Source organism: Poecile atricapillus, chromosome 1, assembly GCF_030490865.1.
Source record: "Poecile atricapillus isolate bPoeAtr1 chromosome 1, bPoeAtr1.hap1, whole genome shotgun sequence".
Classification (NCBI taxonomy): Eukaryota; Metazoa; Chordata; class Aves; order Passeriformes; family Paridae; genus Poecile; species Poecile atricapillus.
The window spans coordinates 163,767,428-163,779,822 of record NC_081249.1 but is presented as its reverse complement, the minus strand read 5'-3'; the positions used below and the strand labels follow the sequence as shown (position 1 = coordinate 163,779,822).

Here is a 12,395-nt window from a genome sequence, read left to right as displayed (position 1 = left end):
TCCAGAGCCGCGGCATTCGGCTTTTTTCCCCCGCCGTGCTACCGCCCCAGCCGCTCCTCACGCGGGACGGACGGGCCGGCCCAGCTCGGGGCGGGCTCGTGGACAGGAGCGAGGCGCGACCCCGAGCCCCGCTGCAGGAGCCACGGCGGCTCGGGTGGCCCCCCCGCCCCGCGGGCTCCGTGCGGGCTCCGTGCCCGCCCGCACACGCCAGCGGGGAAGGCGGAGGCGCCGCCTGCTCCCAGCCCCAGGCGAGACGGGCCGCGCCCCGCACCCCCACGGCCTGCAGGGACGGGGGAGGCCTGAAGGCAACGCGTCCCCCGGGCTGCAGCCCCCGCCCTGCCGCGGCCCGCGCTCCCCGCTCCTCCCGCAGCCGCCACCGAGCCCCCCGCACCTTGGCACCGCCTGCAGCCGCCCTCCTTCCTCAGTCCCATGCTCCCGGCGGGGCGCGAAGGGGCGGCGCTGACCGGGGCTGGGCTCGGCGGCTGCGGCGGTTCGTCCCGCGCCCGCCGGGCCCCGCCTCGGCGTTGCCATGGCGGCGGGAGCGCGACGGGAGCGCGGGGCCCTCACCGGCCCTGCCTCGCCCGGCGGAGGGGAGGGGCCGCCGGGCCTCGGGCCCCAAACCCCCTGCAGCGGGGCGGTGCAGCCCAGGGAACGCTTTGTCGCCGTCGGTGAACGGGCCCTCATTACCTAGGCCTTTTTCTTGTGACCTGACAGGAAGTTGAAGAATAATGAATGGCCGGGAGAAATTTTGCGGCAAATTCCTGATATTTCAGGGAACGAGTGGAAAAAAGAAAGCCTAGAGAGTTCCCATTACGCTGAATAAATTAATTTCAATGCCTTTGTAAACGAACAGCACCTTAAAAATGAACCACAAAATAACCTTTGGGAAAGGAGCCTTTAATCCCATCACTGATTAATGGGTGCATGCCGATGTGCTGGATTTGAACTTTCTGAAGAAGTAACAGGGTGGTATTTACAGTTTGTTTGACAGGTTGCTGTTTTACCTAATGTGAAGTCTCTGAGGGCTTTTATACTTTTTGTGTACAGATTTTTCACACTGACCGGCCGGGGGTACTGCAATCCCCTCCACAGCCAGGGACATGTCCCAGATGGAGGGACATTCCCCTTCACTATCTAGAAATTAGTATTAATTACAGGCTAAATACAGTGTTTTGTGTGATTTGCTACACTTCCTTACATACTAGAAAAATGAATTTGAATGTAGTTCAAAATCAAAGCAAAATTAAGGGGAAGTTACTTGAAAACATCTTTTCTTCCTTATTTCTGCCTCAATCAATGCTCCCACTTGGTCACACAAATATACATGCTGGATTAAACCACTAGTTTATCTACCCCTGTACTTTATGTAGACTCTACCAAATACTTCAAATGCTTTTCAGTCGTAATCTGAATGTATGTGTGACATCCCTTTTAAATTTAGACATACCAATTAACTGTATGAAGTACTCCTTCCATGTGGCCTCAATTTCTGTGCTTCATGTTGTAGTGATCATTTTAGCAGTCTCTTTCCTGTAAAATCATCCTTAAATGTACTTGGTGTCAAATTTGTCTGGGAGAGGTCATGGGAGGAAATATATGCCTTGGAAACTCATCAGTCCTCCATCTTCTAGTGGTCCTCTGTCATTCTGACTGCTTTTTATATAAAACCATCAGTTGTCGTGGCATTTCAGCTTCTGTCAACCATAAGGTCACAAATACCTTCTTGTCAAATCAAAATAATTTGATAGCATTTTGTCATTTTCCTTTATTTCTCTTAGATTTGAGGTCAATGAATGTCTTAGAAAATATCTGCCAGGAAAAATCTACAAAACTGAAAAAACACAATCCATGAGTTTGTGTGTGGGTTTTGTTTGTTTGTTTTTGTTTGGTTTTTTTAATGTTTTTGTTTTATTTTATTTGTTTTTGTTGTATTTTTCTCTGAAGCAGATTGAGGGTGAAATTAGAGATTTGTGGGAAGGGCTTCAGGAAATTAGTTACCATTGTTCTTGTGTTTCAGGGTCTCTGGTTTATACTTTGATACAGTTCAGATCATTAAATCTGTGGATTTTAAAGGTAGAGATAGTCTTTGAACAGTTTTCATTTCAGATACCTGAAGATACTGGAGAGAATGAAAATAAGAATACAGGATTCTATACAGTTGGCTATAATACTCTCTACTACAGAGATCATGTCACAGAAAACACTTGTCTCCGTTTGCTTTCTTTTTTAAAAAAATGCTGCTCTTAGTTACTTTTCTATATTTTTAAAAGACTTTTTTTCTGTTTGTCTCTTTTTCTGAATTCTGAATATCAGGTTCCCAAAAACTCAGTTTGTAGTACTCAACATATGGTGTTAGGCTGTTCTGTACAAACCCATATGATGGATTTCTCACAGTCTCTTCCTTATTGTCCCTATGTTTTTTTCCATCATGTTGATAATTAAAACCACATAAATGTAAGTAAGCATTTTTAGAAATATTCCCCCGGTTTCTAGGCAACGCTGAGGGAATGTAGTGATTTCCATTTGTTCCCTCTCAGTCAGCAGTCATAGCATCATAGAGATGTCCTGTGTCTGAAATTTTGGCAACACAGACCAAAGCTTTATATATTTCTAGTTCTATTTCATTTATGGGCCTTAGGCCTTTGGTAGCTTTTGGCCCCCTTTGGTCTGTGACAGAATATATATTTTGAGTGTAATTAGAAAGTAATGCAGTTTCATAATGGTGTGCACATTAAGTCCTATAACATGCATAAAAAAAAAAAAAGAAAAAAAAAAGAGCCTTAACAAAAATTGAATCAGTTCTGGATTTTGATCCACTCAAAGAAGTACAGAAATAAGTTCCACAGATCACTGCAGGGATCTTACCATTGCAGAAGCAAAAACATGTCAAAACCTGTAAGATAGGTCCTTTCCCAATCTGAAAAGAAGAAACAGCAATCACTGTTGCTGTCTGTCCATTTCAGCAGGCATTTTCCCCTTAGAATGCATTACAGTAGAACATGGTTTCAAAATGTGCTTTCACTGGGAGGGAAGGAAAGCAGCAGGAATATGAGAGTCACATTTGCAAGTGTAGGTGGGCATCTGTCCCCACCCTGGCATGGACTTAGGGAACAATTGAGTTCTTGTCTATTACCTCTGCCCTCTGTATCATCCAATGTAGACACCTAACTGTTGTGAAAATATACAGTTCATAGTATTCAGTAACAAACCAACACAGAGAGAAATATGCCCAAAAGTCCCAAAATACCCCATAAGATGTCAGCTTTCTTTTGCGTGCTTAGCCCAGACAAGTTTCAAATCCTCTGAAAAAGATAGTATGTCTTGCAGGACCTCGGTTACCTGCTCACTTGGGACAGAGATCTGTTCATAACGTCAGAAATTTGCTTTTGTAGATTTGGCTTTCTTGGAGAAATAGTTTGTGTGTACCCTGGAAAATTAAAATCTGCAGTTCTTTGGAGAGTCTTCTCTTTTAAGCCACCCATTTTCATTCATGCTTGCTTTTCCTTACAGCAGTCAAGTGAGTATACAGATGCAGGGAGGAGATAGCCCAACAACCAGATCTGCACACTATTCACAGAGTATTGTAGAAAAGTCTTAAATTCATCACAATAGTTACTTGATCATGGAAATAAATCTCATGAGTTTTCTTGAGTATTTATTTGGCATAAGTGCCCTATCTCAGTGCAGATTGCCGCCTGCCTGTGGTCTGTGTGTCAGTGTTCCAAATCCCTCGTTGCAGCTCTCAGAGGGCTTTCATTGAGTTGCAGCAATTCCCACCTGGCACGTTCAGACCATCAACCTTGCAGTCTGTTCCCCTACAACTGTGTGGAACTAAAAACATTTACCTGAAAGGTCTGAGGACATAGTACCTTCTAAATGCATTTAAAGACTGGCCAAGAAGTTTTCTTTTGCTACCTAGTTAGGAAATTCTTATGTTGAAACAACTGAAATGGGTTTCAGATAGTGGGTGTGAGGGGAAAAAAAAAAGCTTTAATAGCTACTGAAATACAGTGTTTGCTTGTTTTGGTTAATTTTGGATTTTTTTAAAGGATTACTTTTCCAGGAGGGATGGTAGGGTTTTTTTCTGCCTTGTGTTTGCTGCATGTTCTTTGGTCATATGGTTCTTCAAGTTATTTAAAATCATGTGCAGTCTTCAAATATCATTGCAGCTTTCTAAATGATGGAGAGTTATGTGTTTTGGCAGGGCTGCAGACTCCTTTGCTTTCTTCATGGCAATGCATTTAGTCGTTCTGTTATTGTCTGTGTGGCAGCAGTAGTCACAGATTGTTGTAAAGCTAGGGCTCCAGTGGGAAAGATGATACAAAAAAACTCCAGAGGAGGTGATTCATATCTTAAAAACTGTGGTTTTTAATACCTTGTAATTTAGAATGCAATAAGGGAGCTAACCTAAAAGGGGGAATATGAACAGGAAGATGAGGGCAACTATAGGAATATATAATGATATAAAGTTTATATATATTTAGTATTAAAATTCCATAAAATTTATCACCTTAGAATAAAAAGTTTCCCCTGCAGCATATGTAGAATAACTGCTACAAAAACCGCTTCAGGAAGCTGCTGTGCAGATGCGCACTGTTGCGGCTTACTCTATACAACTATTTTTTCTCTTTAGATCTATAAAGAGTTTTATAATGCATCTATACTGTGATAAAAGACTATTTTTATGTGTGTCAAGGAAGAAAGCTGTATAAATTGTATGAGATGTTATTCTCAGACTTAATGTAATACTTCGTAGCTGGATTGACTCAAGATCTGCTTATATTTCTCCTTATGTCATTTTCTGTTAATGTACTGTTCCCATGCAAGTTTGCAGGCAGAAGGCTTGTAGGTGAAAAGCTATCCTTTAGTAGGGCTGACTGCTGAGGGCTGTTCTTTTCTCATTACTTTAGTTGAGCTATTAGGTATTAAAGAATGTAGACTGGAATAACTAATGAAATATATTGGAATTTTAAAGGGAAAAAAGCCCATGTAAATGTCATAACTTAGTTGTCTAGACATAAGAAATTCTTCATTTTCTAACTGATTTACCTACTGTGAAACATAGAAATGCTTACTCATACTGATTAATGAGAAACAGATGAAAATCAAAAGGATAATTTTTTTTTTAATATTTCAATGAAGATCAGAAACTTATGACACAGATGAGACATATATAAATGATACAACTCCAGTAAATTCAGTGAAGCTATTCCTGCTTAGGCTGGATGGATCATCTATGTCTACCTAGCCCATGTCAGGCAGACAGAAGAATGTCACTGAGGCATTTTGTGTGGCCCATCCACTTCCTATGCAGCTACTCATGCTCAGCTACTAAGCATGCTCAGCCTTACCTGACAATGAATTAATCCATACACATGCTTGAATAAATGCTAAAGAGAGTTATTCCAGCTTTGTCAAGGTCAAGAAGAGAAATTCTCAAGGGTGTCTTTAGAATTGCCTACAAAAGGAGACACAGATATACTATGATTTTCCAAACCAGTTTGTTATATTTTCAATATCTGCATGAATGTGAAAAATGGTTTTACTAGAAACGGGCTTAAATTCCCACTTAGGAGAGTGTGGGGGTATTATTTATCCTTAAAAATGTACTGTAATATTTATACATTAACTTCATAAAAGCCTGTGTGTTTATACAAACTGGAAGATGAAGGAAACAGACAGAGACAATAGCTGGCATGCAAAATTTCATAAGTAATAGCAATTTTAGTCACATTAACCACTTTTAAGTATGTGTGAAAGAAAGCAATAGCCAAGAAAATGGCCAGAATCAAAATGGAGTTCCAAGGAAAACATCTACTACACACTAAACTTCCATGTTTTTACTGACATCATAAAATTTCAGGAATATCCAATGTTCTGATTTAGACAGAACTTGAAATTTACTGGTTTAAAATATGACATACAGCCTTTTCCCCCCTCTGTCCATTACATTTAAATGTATCAGAAAAGAAAGGAGCTTCAGTTTGATGGATGTTTCACAGGCTCAAGGGCCAGGATGCTCAGCTTCTATTTATAGCTTTGTCAGTGACACGTGTGATCTTGTGTACAGCAATTGGGGTGTCTCAGTAGGCTGCAGTCTGAATCACCTTAATTCATAGTTGGTAGTAAAAATGGAGGCATTTAGAGTTAGTGCATTCTTCTGCATTTTTGAGACAAGTGTTTTTACACTGTGCTTATGATGAATAGGAACAGAAATTACATCTATCCTTTGAATAATAAATATCAGAACTGCAGATTACATTATATGGATGAGACCTAAATGTAGAATAATATTTATCCCTAAGATAATGTCACAGAAGCCAGTAGGGCCTGTGAATTTTAATATTAAACATGAATATCTGTAATGGAATCTAGCAATTCCACACAAGGCTAGAAGCTGAATTTGCTCTGAGTAAGCAAATCAGTTATACAATGTAGAAAGAAAGAAAAATATGATTAGGATGAAAAGTCTTATGTGTTATAGTGGTTTATTTAATAAAAGACAGTATCATCATATAAATCTCTTTCATAAGCTGTTTAATCTCTGTCATAAAAGTTGCATGTATTTCTTCTTGCAGTCCTCTTTAAAAGTTTGCTCAAAAAATCAGTTCCATAGAGGAATACAAAGCCTTTACATTCATGATCAGTTTACATGCAATTAATGTTGTATATTAGTCTCAGGTGGAATTAGTCTCATGCTCTTCTGTTCACTTTTTGGAAGTTAGCATTCCCATTCCCCCTAGTTGATATTTGCCTTCATATGTTCTAGTAAGATCTGTGCTAGAAAATTCAGCATGGTTGATATGAATTTTATTTTCTAAGAATTTCCATGCTCATTCAATATTCCTATGTCTCATTCTTCCTATGTCATTTGCTTTTCATAGGGACAATTCTTATTTCTTTTCCAAGGCATGCCTCTGCAGTTGGTGCTGCTAATACCAATTGTTTTCTAATCTGTACCACACAAACCTGCAGTATTAGCAAATACTCTTCAAATTATAATATATACTGGCAATACCTTTCAGTTTCTGTCATTCTCACATTCCATACATTTGCACAACTAGCTGTTTTACAGAAAGTACTATGATGGTATCAAAAGTTTTCAATATTGGTTTTCCAGGATCGTCACTAATAGCTTCAATCCTTGTAGTTTACCTATCTAGAAAAGATATTTCGTCTCCCTTTTAGCTAAGTGCATCTAAAACCCCCTCAGGTTCTATTTGATTAATAAACCTATTGGATTTTATTGCATTTACTGATTACTTCTGCAAGTCCTTTGTTTTTGATTTCTTTAGAATATATCCTTGAAGAGTGCTGAGGTCAAACCAACAGGCCTCTCCCTACCTGGGTAAGTTTTCTCCTTTCTAAACTATACTGTGTTCAGTTTCCCAGCTATTTAGTGTCCCCTTGAACTTGGTTGCTTCATTTGGGCGAGCCATGTTTCTCTCCCATCTTTTCTTTTATCAGTTTGCTCAGAACTAAGGAAGGATTTCTGGAGAATCTTCAATGTGTTATGAAACTTCATAAATTTGCTATGCCTGATAGATAAGGACCTTCATCTGTATAACTTTTCTTTAAAAAATTCTTTTTCTCTTTCTCTGATTCTGCTGCACTTCTTCTGTAATTTTCTTTCTCTTCCTGGATTTCTCAGTCTCCTTTGGGCTGAATTCTTTTGGTATCTTCCCTCGTGGGGAGCCCTCCTTATCTCAGTTCTTTAGGTTTGAAGAAAACTCCTGAGCTCATTAGAATCTTGTTTCTTGTGTTTATTAGAAGAATAATTCTGCACAAGCTTAATTCTTTGCATTCTGGTACATTTCTTTCTTCTGATGGTACAACAAGGCCTTGTGGCTCACTTTGTGTTTGAAAGTACAAAATGGGCCCGAACTACTTCGTTCTTTTATCTTTATACTTATTCATACCCAATTAACAATAGACACGTATATTATTTTTCTTAATGACCCAATGACCCATGACCTGTGTGCTGCACTGCAGCATTTTCTAACCAATCACTTACTATTACCCAAAAACATCTAGAAGAAGAACATGAAGAAGACAGAAGGACAAGAGACAACACCCTAAATCCTCCATCTTGTCTCCTGTTCTCTGAACTAACTTTTTCACCCAGTGACTTAAGAAAACTCTCTAATCTACACACTTACACTTTTAGCTTTTTCTATCTAACTTTAACAGTTGTTTTCATGTATCACTATGAAAACATGCTCATGAATTTCATATTATATGAAATTCAGTGTTTTTCTGGATCTTAGAACTAAATATCAGAAACAAGGGCACACACTCTATATCTCAGACTCCAACAATCTGTGAAGGCCTAAAACACCTGACAACCATAAGGCAACACACTCTTCAGTATGTACCCGATGAATTATACACCAATACCATGGATTAGAAAATATTAGGAAGTTCTTTCCACCTCAGTAAAAGTTATGGGGAAAGAATCTCTGTTCACTTTACTGGAGGTGTAGTAATTTCATTCTTTACAATGTGTCCTAATCACATCTCATATGTAAAGGGGTTTAAGAGATAGCAATTTAAGACAAAAGTTGCTTGAGGGATTAAAACTTAATGCAAGTTTTAAGTAGCCCTAGTTGTTCATGGTCTTAGTGAAACTGGCAATTTTTGGAGGTGGAATAAAGTGTCTGAGAAGGAAGAAAACATATAAAACAAAGCACTCATGATCAAAATAAAATGGAAGTGGATGCAAGACTCCCTGTAAGACTTTAGAGCCTATAAAAAGATTTAATTTACAATTAAACTAAAGCTAAAATAAAGTAAGATTGCTTTTTTTTGGGGAGGGGTCGGGAGTGGGCAGTACTGGTAATTTTCATTGGAAGATTTCACTGGCCATTTCTGTTGAATTCCAGAAGATTTTGAGGAATACATTACTGGTAACTAACTCACATTTGCTGTGTTATGATGGCTGCAGTGTTACTGATTTGAAAACTCATTTGTCATATAATAAAATGTATAGCTATATTGGTTTACAGTTCCCATGGCAGCCTCTCCAGCTCTAAAGATGGTATCAGCTGGCAGACTGTTATGTATCCAATGGTTGCAAAAGCTGGATTCCCTCCTACCACTATGTGTTTGTTTTAATGACATCATCCTTAAAACCAAAACTGAAATATTACTCATTTTGGAAAAATTCATGAGAAAGAGCAACAATCTTAGAGAATATTCATGCACAAAGTCCTAGTCCCCGTACCTCAGAATCTGTTGGTTTGTGTTCATTGCATAAACAATTGCATAAATTGCACTTGTTTAAGTATCCATCCCAAGTCAGTGAAGCAAAATGAGGTTCCATGTGCCATGAATATGCTACAACTCTGAAGAAGAAAATAATATGTTTAAAAGATAAATACTAAATATCACCTCATTTGTTTTAGAGCTTGTCACAACTTAAGTGATTACTGTTTTCAGTGTTTCCGAAAAATTTCTACAAGAAATGGGCAAACAATAGGTTCCCATCATTCTGTAGTTTACCTTGAGTGAATGCCTTTACCCAGTTATGAGGGAAGCAAAGAGCATTATGATATTTAAATCACTGAGAATAATGCAAAAAAAGTTTGCAGATAAAGTTGAAATAGGTCTTTAATGAACACACCTGTGTTTAATTCAGTTTTGACCACTGCTTCTCAAGACAGTGGGATGAAGATCAAAAAGACAAAGACCATTATGAGAGTCAGAAAAAGGATGTTGAGGCATGAGGTTAAATTGATAGGTATACATTTCTGTTCTTACATAAACTGAAAAATTAAAGACCCTTTGTGATTTATTCTTTTTAGACTGTTAAAAATTAAGAATGAGATATTTATTATAATTAAAAGTTGATGCTATACTGCCAGAAAGTGATATGTAATTGCCAGCATGTATAATTTATAGAGGTTTGTGGTAATTGAGTGAGAGGGTGGTTTTATACAAAGATTTAGTATTGAATTAAATGCTGGAATAATAGGTATAACATTATCAAGCAAAATAGTAGTTACAAATATGTGTCTGTCTTGATTCTTATACAATTTCTTTAGCAACAGTGATTTTTCAGCATACCAGTCTAGGTCCTTAGGTCATAAAATTACCCTTTTTTTCTTCTGATTAAGTGGTTGGGTTTTGTAAAAACAAATTTTCACTTTTCACTGTATTGAGAATTCTCATGAAATTAGATGAGGTGCTAGACCATTCCATATAGTAATTAAATAATCTTTTGATGGCTATAATAATATTTATTCTAAAGGGTTTTCATGATTCACTTTAACTAATGGACTGTTTTCAGATACTGAGCTGGATGATGCTAAAGAAAATAAAATTAGTTGTATTATTTTTCTCCTTGAAATATCATGTACAGGCACTGGCAATGGCAAATTATTGATCTATCTAGCAAGAACCTGTAATAGCAAACTTCCATGGCTCTTTATGTATTTAGCAGCATCTAATATTAGTTGAGTCCAATTTATACAAACAGTTTTATAACCACAGCTGCTATGAGTTCCAACTCAGCATTAAAAAAATCTTGTGCCATAAGTGTACACCTGTGCACTACTTCTGAACTCCTTGGCGGAGGAGTCCACCATTACAACTTTGTGCAGATAGAGAATCATGATGGTGGCAAAGCCTTCATGCTATCACCTTTCTTTACTCAAAATGCTGGCCAATAGAGATGTGCTAAATTTTTTCCTTCTTTACTTCCATTAGCATGGTTACAGTACAGATACATTAGGTGATAAGTGCTTAAGAGATCTGCATGATATTTAGATGCCTACCTGTCATTGACTCAGAGCTGCTTGCCTAAATACCTTTGGGAACTTGTGAATTTTTTTATTTGAGATAACGCTAAAAGAAGGAAAAAGAAAATATCCAGAGTGCTTTCAGACTGCTTATCTGAGTTGTACATGCCTTTTGTAAGACAAGCAATTTTGATCCAACTGTTCAATAACGTTAAGTCTCTAGGATCTAGATATGGCCTACATCACATTATTTTATATAGTGAAAAGGAAGATTAGAATTACTAAATGGGATCTATATAGACAAATACAATGTAAAGATGTCAAAATACATAGTGGTTTATATTGGTCCTTTTAAACAGATCTCAAGGCTTTTCTATGCATTACGTACCAAAGTAACTGCAGCTGGTTTAGAACTGTAGGGGTGCATTCCTGAATTACTCCATAATGGGCTTAAAGGAAATGTTAATTCCAAACGTAAACGCATAAAGGAGGCTACCTGAAGACAACCTGCAAATGTTAGCTTAGGAAATTAATATACATTACATTTTTCCATTCTTCAGCATGAAAATATGTTATCTTCAAAGACATATTATAGTTCCCAAATCACATAAACTCTTTTTTGCCTTTATATTACCAGAATTCAAATGGTCCAGAACCTTATTATAATTACATACTGTGACATATTTCTTTTGATAGGTAGCTGAATGAAATGCATGTCACCTCTTGGTCTGTAGGCTGTAGAAGATCTGCTAACTGGGAGAAGTCACTGCCAATGGGTTGATTCACAGTGAGGTTCTCACTTTGCTGAGAATATGCCATGTGTGAATAACACTGCATTCTCTTGCCATGTTGCATCTAAACTGTTGCAATTCCACTACATCTCCCACAAAATACTATGAAGCAGTTAATGAAGTGGAGAATGGTAATTGTTCTATAAGGTGATATTATGCATTATCTAATGAATCTAATCTTTTAAGTGTTCTCTTTTTGCCAAATCCACTAGATTCCCCTCATGGGTTTATATTGGTGGGTTTTTGTTTTGGTGGTTTTGGGGCCTTTTTGTGACTCTAGATGCATATGCATGCACAATTTGTGTAGAAACTCAAATTGGGATGCACCTACTGTTAGGCTACACATCTTCGGAATTGCAGAAATAGCTTTTTCCTTGTGAGTATATTAAGACAGTCATGAGCTGTTTTCATGATTGTTATACTGCCTGACACACTGTTCCTACTATTAATATTGATGATTTTTAACTTACACTCAGAACACAGCCCTCATTCTTCCTACAATGGAATAATAATTTATTGATTTGATTTTGCTTGAAATATCATCCTGTTTCAAAGGAATTTCCCCCTGAGAGCTCCTGCACTGAAGGTGGCAATGGTGTGCAGATAAAGGGACACAGGCAATTCCCAGTGTTAACCTTCCAAATAATGGCTAAACTAGTGATTGCAGAAATTCTACGTTTGGCTGAAAAAAATGCATGTCCTGGACTACAAGGTTCAGGAAAAATGTGGGACAGTGCTGGGAGTGAAACTCAATAGAAAGCTTTATTTCATTCCTTATTCCACAGCTCCAACCTCAATTCCATTGCTTTCACATTTTGGGAACTGCTTCTTACTACTGAAGCCGTGTGAGAAATACGTTACTGAA

The 12,395-nt window shown here is 38.2% G+C and overlaps 1 protein-coding gene across 4 annotated transcripts in view; it reads right to left on the bottom strand.

Moving 5' to 3' along the window:
• SPATA7 (spermatogenesis associated 7) overlaps positions 1-615 on the bottom strand; it is a 36,014-nt gene extending 35,399 nt beyond the window's left edge. For 2 of the 4 annotated variants that reach the window (XM_058829155.1, XM_058829158.1), the window contains exon 1: positions 392-614. In XM_058829155.1, the coding sequence (XP_058685138.1) occupies positions 392-431 (40 nt within the window). In that variant the 5' untranslated portion in view covers positions 432-614. Of the gene's footprint in view, positions 1-391 lie in introns of all 4 variants that reach the window. The other 2 variants (XM_058829156.1, XM_058829157.1) reach the window with 2 other exon arrangements.
• Between the last annotated feature and the right edge of the window lie 11,780 nt (positions 616-12,395).